Source organism: Cherax quadricarinatus, chromosome 77 (genome assembly GCF_038502225.1).
Source record: "Cherax quadricarinatus isolate ZL_2023a chromosome 77, ASM3850222v1, whole genome shotgun sequence".
Taxonomy (NCBI): Eukaryota; Metazoa; Arthropoda; class Malacostraca; order Decapoda; family Parastacidae; genus Cherax; species Cherax quadricarinatus.
In genome coordinates, this window is record NC_091368.1 from 18,408,491 (window position 1) to 18,426,070 (window position 17,580).

The 17,580-nt window shown below is 38.9% G+C and overlaps 1 protein-coding gene across 1 annotated transcript in view; it reads left to right on the plus strand.

Moving 5' to 3' along the window:
• The window catches only part of LOC128702062 (probable glutamate receptor), an 83,806-nt gene extending 66,521 nt beyond the window's left edge, over window positions 1-17,285 (plus strand). Inside the window, exons 8-9 of the mRNA XM_070101510.1 lie at window positions 6,961-7,060; window positions 17,147-17,285. Of these exons, the coding sequence (XP_069957611.1) occupies window positions 6,961-7,060; window positions 17,147-17,285 (239 nt within the window). The remainder of the gene's footprint in view (window positions 1-6,960; window positions 7,061-17,146) is intronic.
• Window positions 17,286-17,580: the final 295 nt, after the last annotated feature.

Consider the following 17,580-nt stretch of genomic DNA (forward strand, 5'->3'; position numbering starts at 1 on the left):
TAAGTCTGAAATTTATGACGACGTTTCGGACCGACTTGGAGGACTATTAGTCAGTGTAAAGTAGTTAATAGTCCACGTGGAACTGAAACTTTGTCATGAGTTAGTCTCCTAGAGCGGGTTGTCTGTGCATAGACTTTCTTTAGTTAAGAGGTGCTATCAAACATATTCTGATTTACCGTCAAAAAAAAAGTAGGCTTACCTATTCACCGAGTTGTCTCCTTCGCATTACTGTCACTGGGAGACTATACACTGAGTCCAGCACCTCTGTCACTTATGGAAGTCTTTGGTACCGGCGTGTAGCGCGGCCTGTGATTATCTTTGAATCTCCTCCACGTCCTTAAAACGCCGATTTTTCAGTGTTATTCTTATGTTTGGGAAGAGAAAGAATTTACAGGGAGCTTGATCTGAGGAAATAGAGAAAGTGGGGACAACCATGATGTTGTTTTGACCAGAAAATGATGGTCTTTGTGGTTTTGAGTCAGTAAACTGGCTAGAAATTTTAAAGCGACTGGCCTCATTTTCAAATTTTCTGCTCAAATGTTTCAATACGACCCATAAGAAATTTGCACCGTACATGAAGTATCCTAGATACCTTGACGACGATCTTGTTCGTCCTGTTATGAATCAAGTCCAGGATACCCTGACGACGATCTTGTTCGTCCTGTTATGAATCAAGTCCAGGGTACCCTGACGACGATCTTGTTCGTCCTGTTATGAATCAAGTCCTAGATACCCTGACGACGATCTTGTTCGTCCTGTTATGAATCAAGTCCAGGGTACCCTGACGACGATCTTGTTCGTCCTGTTATGAATCAAGTCCAGGATACCCTGACGACGATCTTGTTCGTCCTGTTATGAATCAAGTCCAGGATACCCTGACGACGATCTTGTTCGTCCTGTTATGAATCAAGTCCTAGATACCCTGACGACGATCTTGTTCGTCCTGTTATGAATCAAGTCCAGGATACCCTGACGATGATATTGTTCGTCCTGTTATGAATCAAGTCCTAGATACCCTGACGACGATCTTGTTCGTCCTGTTATGAATCAAGTCCTAGATACCCTGACGATGATATTGTTCGTCCTGTTATGAATCAAGTCCTAGATACCCTGACGACGATCTTGTTCGTCCTGTTATGAATCAAGATAAACATTCAGAATACTGTGTCCGAAACATTGCTTCGCCGTCAAATACTTCCTGAAGTGTTTTGTAAGTTTCACTGACGGTTTTACCAAACTTGAAACAGAATTTTACATACTCGCCGTTTTTTCTTTAAAAGATTCCATTCTGTTGAGCAAAAATAGCAAAACCGAACTGACAACAAGACAAAAAAACGTCCATCTGACCAATGAAATTTGCATGTACCCAGGTTAATGTTATGGAATGTTTCAGCTGCTTCATATGATGCATCAGCCCATCATTAGTTATTCCATTCACAATTGTTTAATTTTAATCAAACAAAAGCTTTCGTAGTTCTTATGGATTATTTTTCGTAGGGGTCATATAGCACTTATGGAATGGAAGACATTGAGATTATATTTAATTTATGGCAAGAAAATTTGTTTTACTTTTTTGAATCAAGACTGAAAGTGGCGAAATGGCACTTAGACACTCCATTAATAACACTAACTTTCTTCTAAGTAGGATACACGAGTTGCAAACTTTTAAGCCAATCAGAAGAGGTTTTCTAAAGTTATATCTTGGAAACCAATTTCGGAAATAGTTAATATTGAACGTATGGCTCCTTCAGTTACCCGTTGTTGCAGGATCTATCAACTAGTAGTAATTGAGCAGAGTTGAGAATGTGACGCCGATCTGATAAGGAGTTCTGTACTTATATAGTTAATGGTAGACAACACTACAGTTGTGTAGTTATATAGTTAATGGTAGACAACACTACAGTTGTGTAGTTATATAGTTAATGGTAGACAACACTACAGTTATGTAGTTATATAGTTAATGGTAGACAACACTACAGTTGTGTAGTTATATAGTTAATGGTAGACAACACTACAGTTGTGTAGTTATATAGTTAATGGTAGACAACACTACAGTTGTGTAGTTATATAGTTAATGGTAGACAACACTACAGTTGTGTAGTTATATAGTTAATGGTAGACAACACTACAGTTGTGTAGTTATATAGTTAATGGTAGACAACACTACAGTTGTGTAGTTATATAGTTAATGGTAGACAACACTACAGTTATGTAGTTATATAGTTAATGGTAGACAACACTACAGTTGTGTAGTTATATAGTTAATGGTAGACAACACTACAGTTGTGTAGTTATATAGTTAATGGTAGACAACACTACAGTTGTGTAGTTATATAGTTAATGGTAGACAACACTACAGTTGTGTAGTTATATAGTTAATGGTAGACAACACTACAGTTGTGTAGTTATATAGTTAATGGTAGACAACACTACAGTTATGTAGTTATATAGTTAATGGTAGACAACACTACAGTTGTGTAGTTATACAGTTATTGGTAGACAACACTACAGTTGTGTAGTCATACAGTTATTGGTAGACAACAACACTACGAAGTTTTTCAAGGTTCACTTCATTCGTTAAAACTTTTAAAAATCTATAAGAAAAATGCGAGATTTCGATATTTCTTGACTTTCTTTTGGCTTTTCTATTTTATTTAATATTTTCGGAAATCCTATTCTAAGAATATTTGGTTTCGAATTTTTCAAAATCCAATTTAGCCATTTTTATATAAATTTCGTGAATTATCAAGCACAAAGGACAAATAAGATACAAAAGGTCTTCTATTTAAGATTCATCGATGTTTAAATGTTTGACGTTGACCACATTAGTTATTACCTGGAAAACAGTTTAACTTCTAAAAAAGTTTGAAGGTTATCATAAAGATCATTCTCCAGCAACTGACCTGAACCAACATTTCTAATTTCTCAAGCAATTTCATTCAAATTTCAAAGTTTCATCAAAACAGAATAATCTTCAGGTTGTCTTCCATCTTACCGAATATATCAGTATTAATATTTTGAGTCGAAAAAGTGAAGCATTCTTTAGTTTATAAATGAAAATATTCCTATTTAATAAAATTGGCAAATTTGGTTATGAAGCATAATGGCAACACGAACCTTGCTATCTGGAAGAGACACCAGGGCTGAAAATTTGAAGCCGATCAGATGAGGCATTCCCCAGTTACCTTTCTGATTTTAGGGTTTCCAGGTTTATTAAATTAGTACGATGAAAAATTTGTCCACATACAAAAACTTAATGATTACTATCCTTCCAAAAGCTGCATCATATTTAAATAGTGAAAGGATTAAGTAACGTTACACTTAAAACAAGTTCCCACATGTACATCTATACATCTTAATTTCATCCTGCCATCTATTACTTAGAAGAAGTCAAATTATCTTAGTCGTTAAGTGGGTTTTGGAAGAAACTGAAATAATTCCACGATGGGAATGAGGCACCTGCAAACGCCAGTTGTTCCAAGAATCTTGGCCTAGTTACCGTACCACAGCGGTGAAAAATGTAAATCCCATAGAATGAGGCCCGAAAAATATGATAAAATGGAGAATAATTCATGGAACCGCTAAAGTTCTTCCTTCAGGAATATGTAATAATGTTTTGCTTAGAGCCTGCTAATGGACCGGGCCGAAGGGGCGTTGATCCTCGGAACACCCTCCAGGTATACTCCAGGTATACTCCAAGGCAGAAGATGGTAAGTGAGGATTCATCTCTTCACAGACAATAGAACTGGCTTCTTCTTTCATAGATGTTTTTGCATCAGAATCCACGGGATTGGAGAAAATCGAAATAGAAGTGGTGATAACGCACTAGAAAAAAGGCAAAGAGAATAAAGAATGTGATCTCCGGCCATGTTTGCACAGATACTTTACAGTTCAAAAGTTAGTGATCGAATGTCAACTCGGAAATACTGTAGCAATGATGAGAAGTCTGAGGTTTCACTCTGCTCACTGGAATAGAAAGCTCATTCCAGTTCTGCTGAATTCAGTCAAAGAAGTAGACCGACTTGCAGTCACTGTCAGCACCATTAACAGGTAATGTCAGCTGCGTGGAGTCCCTTAGCTTGCCAGTGCATTGTTCTCAGGTGTATGTGCTTGTCTTGAACAATGTTGGAAAGGAAACTTCATTACGCTTGCCGCCGGTACCTGGTGACAGTCAGGATGACTTGGGTCTACAAGTGTTTGTTGTGGGCTCCCACCAACCCTTAAAATTTCCTTGCTAAAGAGGTTCAACTCACAATGGAATTTCAATGACCAGTCAGGCTTTGCTATATATCTGGAGAATGAAGAGATTCTTCTAGTCATCGGCAAAGATGACAGAAAAAGTGCTTCAGTTCGCGCACAAGGCTCTGTAATAAAATAATACCGAGATGACTACAGAAAATTCATTGGGTTATTAACCTCTTCCTTGAAACAAAGAATCCCTGCTAGCATTTCAAGTGTCCAGGATCAATACATCAAGCACGACAGACAAAATTCTTGTACTGCCTGATGAAATAGATGTTTCAGAAGCAACTGGAGAATCTCACTCCTCGACAGGAAATTTGCCTTAAAGATGTGAGCGTATATGCAGGGACCATCTTCCGGAAAGTCTGGATCACGGCTCCGATCACTGCAGCAACATCGTTCAACGATCTGCAGCGTCTTCAAAAAAAATTGTCAGTCCACAACATGAGAATTTCAAAAGAAGCAGAGTCAAGATTCTAATCCCTTTTGCGGTACTTGTCAAAGGAAATGGTGGGATTAGCTCTGTGGGATTCTTCTGATTCTGCTGAAAGCAAAACAAAAATCTTCAAGGCAATGGCAATGAAGGAAGGTGATCACGATTGTCCAAATCGTGTGAACCTTCCACAAGGTACCTTATAAACTGTGGATTCCTTGGTCACAACAAACTCCCTAAAGCTTCTTCAATCCCACAATATCAACCGCGTCTTCCTGAGCAAAGATCCGCATACTTAAGCCTCAAATGAGGACTTCCAAGAGGCTCTCCGTAAGGTGAGAAACAGTAAAATCATCAACCACATGGTGACTGCGGGCTGCTCTAATTCAGGAATACAGCGGAAAGCACACGAAGAATAAAGAGTAACTACAGTATCTAGTGCAAGTTGTCGACAGCCACCGTAGCAAACCTTCAGAAACTACGAAGAAGTTATGTGACAAGAGCACAACAGTGAGCATGTGATGTGATGAATCCCGTCCTAGATGTGGAGACCCACGGGTCGTCTTGAGGTAACCTCGTATATATGACTCTCTTATGAAGCCATGCACATCTAGATGGTCGGATAATATGTTATAATTGTGTGTTAACATGCTGTAATTGTGCGTTAATATGTTGTAATTGTGTGTTAATATGTTGTAATTGTGTGTTAATATGATGTAATTGTGTGTTAACATGCTGTAATTGTGTGTTAACATTTTGTAATTGTGTGTTAATATGTTGTAATTGTGTGTTAATATGATGTAATTGTGAGTTAACATACTGTAACTGTTTGTTAATATGCTGCATCTGTGTGTTAATATGTTGTAATTGTGCGTTAACATGCTGTATTTGTGTGTTAACATGCTGTAATTGTGTGCTAATATGTTGTAATTGTGTGTTAATATGTTTTAATTGTGTGTTAACATGCTGTAATTGTGTGTTAATATGTTCTAATTGTGTGTTAACATTCTGTAATTGTGTGTTAATATGTTGTAATTGTGTTAACATGCTGTAATTGTGTGTTAACATGCTGTAATTGTGTGTTAACATGCTGTAATTGTGTGTTAACATGCTGTAATTGTGTGTTAATATGTTGTAATTGTGTGTTAACATGCTGTAATTGTGTTAATTTGTTCTAATTGCGTGTTATGCTGTAATTGTGTGTTAATATGCTGTAATTGTGTGTTAACATGCTGTAATTGTGTGTTAACATGCTGTAATTGTGTGTTAACATGCTGTAACTGTGTGTTAACATGCTGTAATTGTGTGTTAACATGCTGTAACTGTGTGTTAACATGCTGTAACTGTGTGTTAACATGCTGTAATTGTGTGTTAACATGCTGTAACTCTGTATTAACATGTTGTAATTGTGTGTTAACATGCTGTAATAGTGTGTTAACATGCTGTAATTGTGTGCTCACATAATGATATTGTGTGATCACATGTAATTGTATATGCACATGATGTAATTACATACCCACTATGTAAATATGTGCCCACATACTAAACTTATGTACCCACATACCTCTATTATATACCTACATACTACGATTGTGTACCCACATAATATAATTGTGTACCCACATACTACATTTATGTACCCACATACCACAGCTGTGTACCAACATATTACAACTGTACCAGCATACTGCACCTTTATACTCTCATTTAGCGTTTATATATATATATATATATATATATATATATAGATTTATATATATATATATGTATATATATATATACATATATATATATATATATATATACATGTCGTGCCGAATATGTAAAACTGGTCAGTTAGCAAGAACTCATTTAAAATTAAGTCCTTTCTGAAATTTTCTCTTATACGTTTAAAGATATATTTTTTTCATTTATGTTAATGTAAAAAAAATTAATTTTGCACCAAAAGAATCTTAGAAAACTTACCTAACCTTATTATAACAAGAACAATTTATTTTAGCCTAACCCAACAAAATGTATTTTAGATTTGTTTACAATAATTTAATACTAAACAAAAACAGTGAAATATATTTTTTTCGTTAGGTTCAGAATGATTTTGGAGAAATTATTGCATAAACAAATTTTCACTTGTCCTATATGGCAAGATGAGCGTTGCTATTTAAGCCAAGATCGCAAGTTCTGCCTAGTCGGCACGACATATATATATCTATATATCTATATATATATATATATATATATATATATATATATATATATATATATATATATATATATTTGTATAACAGGGAAATGTGACTTCTACACGTCGAGGGAGACGTACTTAGCTTTCTCAGCTTCAGTTATAAGCCAGAAAGACAACCCTATTTTACCTGCCTTAAAATACAGGTAATAATTAGTCTGCAGATTATGTGAAAGAAAATCATACTTAATGTGAAGCTAGAATTAGTATAATCTACTTCTGTAAATAATCTATAGCTGGTGTAAATGAAAGATAACTATAATATACAATTACTGTGAATGAACGCTATATATTATATGCAGCTGGAGTAAGATCTAACGGTTATGCAATATACATCATGCATGTCTGGAAATTTTCTTCCTATTAGGTATTCCCAGAAAGGTATAATAATAATAATAATTAATAATAATAATAATACAGATAATATTCTTATTTTATAGATATATGATATAATAACATGTTTATTTTACACTATCTGTATGTTAAATTCATTTAGCTATGTGTCCATGGGAGTGCAAGACACGATCTCGGAGTATGCAACATATGTCACGCCCATCTCGGAGTATGCAACATATGTCACGCCCATCTCGGAGTATGCAACATATGTCATACCCATCTCGGAGTATGCAACATGTGTGTGTCAGTAACAGTCTTCAACACATCTGACGCAGCAGGGTGACTACCTAAGGTGATAAAAACAGCAAACGTAGTTTCAATTTTCAAGAAAGGAGACAGACACGCAGTATTAAATTACAGACCAGTGTCACTGGCACGCATAGTATTCAAAGTCATGAAGATTATCAGGAGAAGAGTGGTGGAGCACCTAGAAAGGAATGAGTTTATCAATGACAACCAGCACAATTTCAGGGAAGAGAAATCTTGTGTCACAAACCTACCGGGGTTTTACGACAAGGTGACGGAAGTAAGACGAGAGAGAGGAATGGGCAGACTGCATTTTCTTGAACTGCAAGAAGGCTTTCGACACTGTTCCACGCAAGAAATTAGCGCAAAAGCTAGAGGATCATTCAGGTATAATAGAAAAGTCACCGCAATGGATCAGAGAATACCTGACAAGAAGGCAACAACGAGTCATGGTACGTGACGAGGTGTCAGAGTTGGAGCCTGTGACGAGTAGGGTTCCACAGGGGTCAGACACAGGACCGGTGCTCTTTCTAGTATGTATGAATGACATAACAGAAGGGAAAAACTCAGAAGTGTCCCTGGTTGCAGGTGATATGAAGTTAATGAGGAGAATTCAGTCGGAGGAGGACAAGGCAGGACTGCAAAGGGATCTGAACAGGCTGCATGCCTGGTCCGGCAACTGGCTCCTGGAGTTCAACCCCACCAAATGCAAAATCATGAAGATCGGAGAAAGGCTAAAAAGACCGCAGAGTAGAGTAGAGTCTAGGGGGGAAAGACTACAAACCTCACTCAACGGAAAGGATCTTGGGGTGTGTATAATACCGAGCACATCTCCTGAGGCGCACATCAAATAACTACTGCAGCATATGGGCGACTAGCGAGCCTAAGAGTAGCATTCCGACATCTCAGTAAGGGGTCGTAAAGGACGCTGTACACCATGTACGTCAGGCCCATACTGGTTTATGCAGCTCCAGTTTGGAACCCACACCTGACCAAGCACGTCAGGAAATTATAGAAAATGCAAAGGTTATCAATGAGTAGTCCCGGAGCTAAGGGGCATGTCCTACGAGAAGAAGTTAAGGGAACTCAACCTGACGACACTGGAGGACAGGAGGGACAGGGGGTACATGATAACGACATATAAAATACTGAGAGGAATTGACAAGGGACATAGCAACAAGGAGACACAATTGGAAGTTGAAGACAATGAATCACAGGGATGTTAGGAAATGTTTCTTCAGTCATAGAGTTGTCAGGAAGTGGAATTGTCTGGAAAGTGAGGTGCTAGAGGAAGGTACCATACATGGCTTTAAGAAACGGTATGATAAAGCTCATGGAGCAGGGAGAGTGTGGGTCTAGTAGCGACCAGTGAAGAGGCAAGGCTAGTAGCTATGACTCGACCCCTCCAACCACAATTAGATGAGTACACACACACACTCTAGCTCTCTCTCTCTCTCTTTACACAGGGTTATACAGGGTTACACAGGGTTCTACCTTAATTTACAAGCTAAGAGCTGTTACCTACATCAGCTCATTTGAAAGTCGTTTTGTTTTGAAACATACATATATGGAACAGAATGAAGTTGGAGCCATCTGTGGGCCAGTGATTTCATTTGCTCAAATGACATTGTTACGTTGATGTCATTATGGTGTGCGAACATGTTCTAGACGCGAGTCATCATACGATTATTTATTCAGATGAAGTGATGTTCTGGGTAAGGGTACAGTCTGCGTGTAGTTGTTACTTGCTGCCCGTCTTGTTGTACAGAAGCTCACATTTCACTGTCCTCAGAGTGTAGCCAAGTGTGGTACATAGAAAAATTGGCCTAGTACATAACAGTAAGGTCACCAACATCCCTCCTGTGTTTAAGGCTCTGCTCAAAATTATAGATTTATCCAGGCTGGGTCCAGGCGAGAGATTCGTAATCGTACTCTGCTCTCTAATCTTTCAAGGTGTGAGCTTACGTGTGCCTGGTACTGATTATTGCAACCTCTACTGTCGAGCAGATGCGAGATACATCAGCTGTTAGCTCCTGACTGTCTTGTTTGCAAGATATAAAACGTGGATATTCATGGTCAGTTTGGAGTGAAATTTCACCCCAGGGATATCAACTTCGTCCCGGGTACCAACACTCACCCATTTATTCTTACCATTGCTCAAGCATTACCATCATGGTGCCTAGACCTCCATCATTTGTGTTTCTCTCTCTCTCTCTCTCTCTCTCTCTCTCTCTTTATATATATATATATATATATATATATATATATATATATATATATATATATATATATATATATATATATATCTTTCTTTCAACATACCAGCCGTATCCCACCGAGGCGGGGTGGCCCAAAAGAAAAAACTAAAGTTTCTCTTTTTAAATTTAGTAATATATACAGGAGAAGGGGTTACTAGCCCCTTGCTCCCGGCATTTTAGTCGCCTCTTACAACACGCATGGCTTACGGAGGAAGAATTCTGTTCCACTTCCCCATGGACGTAAGAGGAAATAAACAAGAACAAAAACTAGAAAGAAAACAGAAGAAAACCCAGAAGGGTATATATATGCTTGTACATGTATGTGTAGTGTGACCTAAGTGTAAGTAGAAGTAGCAAGACATACCTGAAATCTTGCATGTTTATAAAACAGACAAAAGACACCAGCAATCCTACCATCATGTAAAACAATTACAGGCTTTCGTTGTACACTCACTTGGCAGGACGGTAGTACCTCCCTGGGCGGTTGCTGTTTACCAACCTACTATCTAAATATATATATATATATATATATATATATATATATATATATATATATATATATATATATATATATATATATTTATTTATTATCATCATCACACTGGCCGATTCCCACCAAGGCAGGGCGGCCCGAAAAAGAAAAACTTTCACCATCATTCACTCCATCACTGTCTTGCCAGAAGGGTGCTTTACACTACAGTTTTTAAACTGCAACATTAACACCCCTCCTTCAGAGTGCAGGCACTGTACTTCCCATCTCCAGGACTCAAGTCCGGCATGCCGGTTTCCCTGAACCCCTTCATAAATGTTACTTTGCTCACACTCCAACAGCACGTCAAGTATTAAAAATCATTTGTCTCCATTCACTCCTATCAAACACGCTCACGCATGCCTGCTGGAAGTCCAAGCCCCTCGCACACAAAACCTCCTTTACCCCCTCCCTCCAACTTTTCCTAGGCCGACCCCTACCCCGCCTTCCTTCCACTACAGACTGATACACTCTTGAAGTTATTCTGTTTCGCTCCATTCTCTCCACATGTCCGAACCACCTCAACAACCCTTCCTCAGCCCTCTGGACAACAGTTTTGGTAATCCCGCACCTCCTCCTAACTTCCAAACTACGAATTCTCTGCATTATATTCACACCACACATTGCTCTCAGACATGACATCTCCACTGCCTCCAGCCTTCTCGTCGCTGCAACATTCATCACCCATGCTTCACACCCATATAAGAGCGTTGGTAAAACTATACTCTCATACATTCCCCTCTTTGCCTCCAAGGACAAAGTTCTTTGTCTCCAGAGACTCCTAAGTGCACCACTCACCCTTTTCCCCTCATCAATTCTATGATTCACCTCATCTTTCATAGACCCATCCGCTGACACGTCCACTCCCAAATATCTGAATACATTCACTTCCTCCATACTCTCTCCCTCCAATCTGATATCCAATCTTTCATCACCTAATCTTTTTGTTATCCTCATAACCTTACTCTTTCCTGTATTCACTTTCAATTTTCTTCTTTTGCACACCGTACCAAATTCATCCACCAATCTCTGCAACTTCTCTTCAGAATCTCCCAAGAGCACAGTGTCATCAGCAAAGAGCAACTGTGACAACTCCCACTTTATGTGTGATTCTTTATCTTTTAACTCCACGCCTCTTGCCAAGACCCTCGCATTTACTTCTCTTACAACCCCATCTATAAATATATTAAACAACCACGGTGACATCACACATCCTTGTCTAAGGCCTACTTTTACTGGGAAATAATTTCCCTCTTTCCTATATACTCTAACTTGAGCCTCACTATCCTCGTAAAAACTCTTCACTGCTTTGAGTAACCTACCTCCTACACCATACACCTGCAACATCTGCCACATTGCCCCCCTATCCACCCTGTCATACGCCTTTTCCAAATCCATAAATGCCACAAAGACCTCTTTAGCTTTATCTAAATACTGTTCACTTATATGTTTCACTGTAAACACCTGGTCCACACACCCCCTACCTTTCCTAAAGCCTCCTTGTTCATCTGCTATCCTATTCTCCGTCTTACTCTTAATTCTTTCAATAATAACTCTACCATACACTTTGCCAGGTATACTCAACAAACTTATCCCCCTATAATTTTTGCACTCTCTTTTATCCCCTTTGCCTTTATACAAAGGAACTATGCATGCTCTCTGCCAATCCCTAGGTACCTTACCCTCTTCCATACATTTATTAAATAATTGCACCAACCACTCCAAAACTATATCCCCACCTGCTTTTAACATTTCTATCTTTATCCCATCAATCCCGGCTGCATTACCCCCTTTCATTTTACCTACTGCCTCACGAACTTCCCCCACACTCACAACTGGCTCTTCCTCACTCCTACAAGATGTTATTCCTCCTTGTCCTATACACGAAATCACAGCTTCCCTATCTTCATCAACATTTAACAATTCCTCGAAATATTCCCTCCATCTTCCCAATACCTCTAACTGTCCATTTAATAACTCTCCTCTCCTATTTTTAACTGACAAATCCATTTGTTCTCTAGGCTTTCTTAACTTGTTAATCTCACTCCAAAACTTTTTCTTATTTTCAACAAAATTTGTTGATAACATCTCACCCACTCTCTCATTTGCTCTCTTTTTACATTGCTTCACCACTCTCTTAACCTCTCTCTTTTTCTCCATATACTCTTCCCTCCTTGCATCACTTCTACTTTGTAAAAACTTCTCATATGCTAACTTTTTCTCCCTTACTACTCTCTTTACATCATCATTCCACCAATCGCTCCTCTTCCCTCCCACACCCACTTTCCTGTAACCACAAACTTCTGCTGAACACTCTAACACTGCATTTTTAAACCTACCCCATACCTCTTCGACCCCATTACCTATGCTCTCATTAGCCCATCTATCCTCCAATAGCTGTTTATATCTTACCCTAACTGCCTCCTCTTTTAGTTTATAAACCTTCACCTCTCTCTTCCCTGATGCTTCTATTCTCCTTGTATCCCATCTACCTCTTACTCTCAGTGTAGCTACAACTAGAAAGTGATCTGATATATCTGTGGCCCCTCTATAAACATGTACATCCTGAAGTCTACTCAACAGTCTTTTATCTACCAATACATAATCCAACAAACTACTGTCATTTCGCCCCACATCATATCTTGTATACTTATTTGTCCTCTTTTTCTTAAAATATGTATTACCTATAACTAAACCCCTTTCTATAAAAAGTTCAATCAAAGGGCTCCCATTATCATTTACACCTGGTACCCCAAACTTACCTACCACACCCTCTCTAAAAGTTTCTCCTACTTTAGCATTCAGGTCCCCTACCACAATTACTCTCTCACTTGGTTCAAAGGCTCCTATACATTCACTTAACATCTCCCAAAATCTCTCTCTCTCCTCTGCATTCCTCTCTTCTCCAGGTGCATATACGCTTATTATGACCCACTTCTCGCATCCAACCTTTACTTTAATCCACATAATTCTTGAATTTACACATTCATATTCTCTTTTCTCCTTCCATAACTGATCATTCAACATTACTGCTACCCACTTCCTTTGCTCTAACTCTCTCAGATACTCCAGATTTAATCCCATTTATTTCCCCCCACCGAAACTCCCCTACCCCCTTCAGCTTTGTTTCGCTTAGGGCCAGGACATCCAACTTCTTTTCATTCATAACATCAGCAATCATCTATTTCTTGTCATCCGCACTACATCCACGCACATTTAAGCATCCCAGTTTTATAAAGTTTTTCTTCTTCTCTTTTTTAGTAAATGTCTACAGGAGAAGGGGTTACTAGCCCATTGCTCCCGGCATTTTAGTCGCCTCATACGACACGCATGACTTACGGAGGAAAGATTCTTTTCCACTTCCCCATGGACAATAGAAGAAATAAAAAGGAACAAGAGCTATTTAGAAAAAGGAGAAAAACCTAGATGTATGTATATATATATGCATGTGCGTGTCTGTGAAGTGTGACCAAAGTGTAAGTAGGAGTAGCAAGATATCCCTGTTATCTAGCGTGTTTATGAGACAGAAAAAGAAACCAGCAATCCTACCATCATGCAAAACAGTTACAGGTTTCTGTTTCACAGTCATCTGGCAGGACGGTAGTACTTCCCTGGGTGGTTGCTGTCTACCAACCTACTACCTACTATATATATATATATATATATATATATATATATATATATATATATATATATATATATATATATATATATATATATATATATATATATATATATATATATATATATATATATATATATATATATATATATATATATATATATATATATATATATATATATATATATGATGGGGTCCACCTCTGGTGTAAATTGTGGGACCCATTGCCTCGGAGAAGTTCAATAAGATCACAGTAAACAGGTGATTTCAAAATATGCAAAATGTGAGTAGTCACGAAAGCGCTTGGAATTTCTCTATTCTTTCAGAGTGGTTGTTTTGCATATATATATATATATATATATATATATATATATATATATATATATATATATATATATATATATATATATATATATATATATACATATAATATATATATATATATTAATGGTTTCCTCCGCAAACACCCTGCCAGGGAAACCAGTGGCACCAGCAGTTCCAACACCTCTGTCCCCACTATGGAACCATTGATTGTGGAAGACTCAGACATTTACAAAGCAATAATGTCGTTCCCATCTGGTTCTGCTGGGGGTTACACTGGAATAAGGCCACAGCATTTAAAGGAAATGGTTAATCCAGTTATTGGGGAAATTGCAGAGACACTGCTTTCAGAGATCACATGGTTCGTCAACAATTCCTTGGCTGGTCTGATTCCTGATGAAATTAGACCTTTCTTTTTTGGTGAAACACTTTGTGCACTTAAAAAGAAGGATGAAAGAATTTGGCCAATTGCAGTAGGCAACACGTTACGCCGCCTCGTATCCAAAGCTGCTGTCCGAAGTATTCGTGCACAGGCAGCCATGAGGCTTCAACAAAACCAGCTTGGCTTTGGGGTCTCTCAAGGAAGTGAAGCAGCGGTTCATGCAACAAGGGTGTATATCAACAACCTGCCTGAGGACAATGCAGTGGTAAAATTAGATTTCAAGAATGCGTTCAATCTCCTGAAAAGAGACGTGGTATTAGCAGCAGTACAAGAACATTTCCCTGGTCTCTTCCCTTTTGTTTCAGCTGGGTATAGCAAGGAATCAATGCTTCTCTTTGGAGAGCATGAAATCACATCATCGGAGGGTGTCCAACAAGGAGATCCTCTTGCACCATTTCTCTTCTGTATAGCAGTTAGGGAAATCACAGTCAGACTGACCAGCGAGCTAAACATCTGGTTCCTAGATGATGGCACACTAGCAGGTACAAAGGAGTCCCTCCTACATGACCTTACACAGGTAATGACATGGGGACAGGAAATGGGTCTCAACCTGAATCCATCCAAATGTGAAATCATCTCAGTCAGTCAACGAGTGATAAATGCGGTGAGATCAAAACTACCAGGAGCAGCAGTCATTGCCCCCACAAATAGTGTCTTGCTAGGAGCACCTCTGGAAAGCAATGCCATTGACACAATTCTCATGAAGAAATTGGAAGAGTTAAGGAGAATGGAACAACGAATACGCAATCTGGACACCCACAATGCCTTGTACCTTCTCACAAAGTGCTTGAGTCTGCCCAGGTTAACATATTTCCTAAGATGTGCACCTTCATATGATAACCCTATACTGCACGAATATGACAGTATTCTGAGGCAGATTTTTACGAAAGTACTTAACCTTACTCTAGAAGACGGGCAGTGGAACCAAGCTACACTTCCAGTCAGACTAGGAGGCACTGGTGTCTGCAAGTCATCACAGATTGCGTTACCTGCTTTTCTGTCCTCGTGTATTGCACAAAGAGAGCTTGTAGCAGCGATTCTCCCTGAACATCTTATGGACAAGATTGGAGTCCAGGACCAAAAATTCATTGATGGAGCAATGATCAGGGATAATCTAACGGGCTCTGAAACCAGACTTGCTCCCCCCAACAACTACAAACAATCGCACTGGGATGGTCCAATAGTGGAAAATATAGCCTCAACAATGCTTCAGAGTGTGTCAGGGAAGGATAGAGCCCGCCTACTGGCAGTGAGAGCCCCTCATGCTGGGGACTTTCTGTTGGCTGTTCCCAATTCCAGCCTTGGCACACGCCTCGACCCACAGACCATCCGCATCGGTGTTGCCTTTCGACTTGCCGCCCCTATTTGTATTTGTGGCAGTGAAGCAGCAGACCGATTCGGGTACCATGGTCTTGTGTGCCGTAAATCCGAGGGAAAGATTGCAAGACATGAGGAGGTTAATAACATTATCAAGAGGAGCCTCACAACAGCTGGATCCCCAGCAGTAAGGGAGCCACCCCAACTATGCAGATCTGATGGTACCCAGAAGCGTCCAGATGGTATCACCCTTCAAGCCTGGACAGATGGGAAGCAGGTGGTGTGGGACTATACATGTGCATCTACCTTGGCTGATACCTATCTCTAATACACCAGGGAGGAAGGAGGGGCAGCTGCCAGCTTCAGGGGGTCCCAAAAGTCTAGAAAATATGGAGAACTTGCCCATCATTATATGTTTGCTCCCATAGGCTCAGAGACCCTTGGCTCATGGGGAAAGAGTACATCTAAATTCCTTAAGGAGCTGGGAAAAAGACTCATCAGCGTAACTAGGGATCCCAGGGCAGCTAGTTTTCTGTTCCAGCGGCTCAGTGCGGCTGTTCAAAGGGGTAATGCCTGCTGTATTTTGGGCACACGCCCCAGCTCTGAGGAGCTGGATGAGATTTTCGCCTTATAATCGGTGATACACACGTAACAACATGTACCTTATATGCCACCTTTATATCAACAATGTATCTCTTAAATCTTCTGCACCATATTATGTAATAAAATATTCTTATTGGTAAAAAAAAATATATTAAAAGATGGGGTGGTAGGGGAAGTGGAATATTCAAACGGCTTCAGGAAGAAATCCAAATATTCTTCCTAGAAGCCTTTTTATCCACTTCTCCGAAGCTATGGGTCCCACAATTTACACCAGAGGTGGGCCCCATCCATTATATATATATATATATATATATATATATATATATATATATATATATATATATATATATATATATATATATATATATATATATATATATATATACATATGTACATTCCATTATATGTCTAACTTGCAATTATTGGTTTTGCAGTGGAGAATATTATCACACTCTGTGATAACGACTGTCAGCATTATAACTTTGATCTGCCACACAGAATGATGGCGCTGACAGAATCTGGGATTTTCGAGCGATGGTTTATGACAAGTGTTCCAAATTCGACAATGTGTCTTCATTCTCCTAAGAAATATGCCGTTCAGACATCCCTCGGCTTGCCAAGCTTCTGGGTAGTGTAATAGTTATTTCTTTAACATTAATATTTTGTATTATTTTGAGTTAAATGTTAAAAATGTTAGTCAATATTAACTCATTTAGAGACAAAAAATAAAATAAAATTAGAATATTTGATGCGTCAGAGCAAATAACTTGATGTTCAGCCTCAGGGAAATATATTTACTAAGACAACCCTTGCCTCTCCCTACCTCCCTACCTTCCTTCCTGCCTACCTACCTACCTCCCTACCTTCCTGCCTACCTCCCTACCTTCCTACCTGACTTCCTGACTACCTGCCTACCTACCTCCCTACCTTCC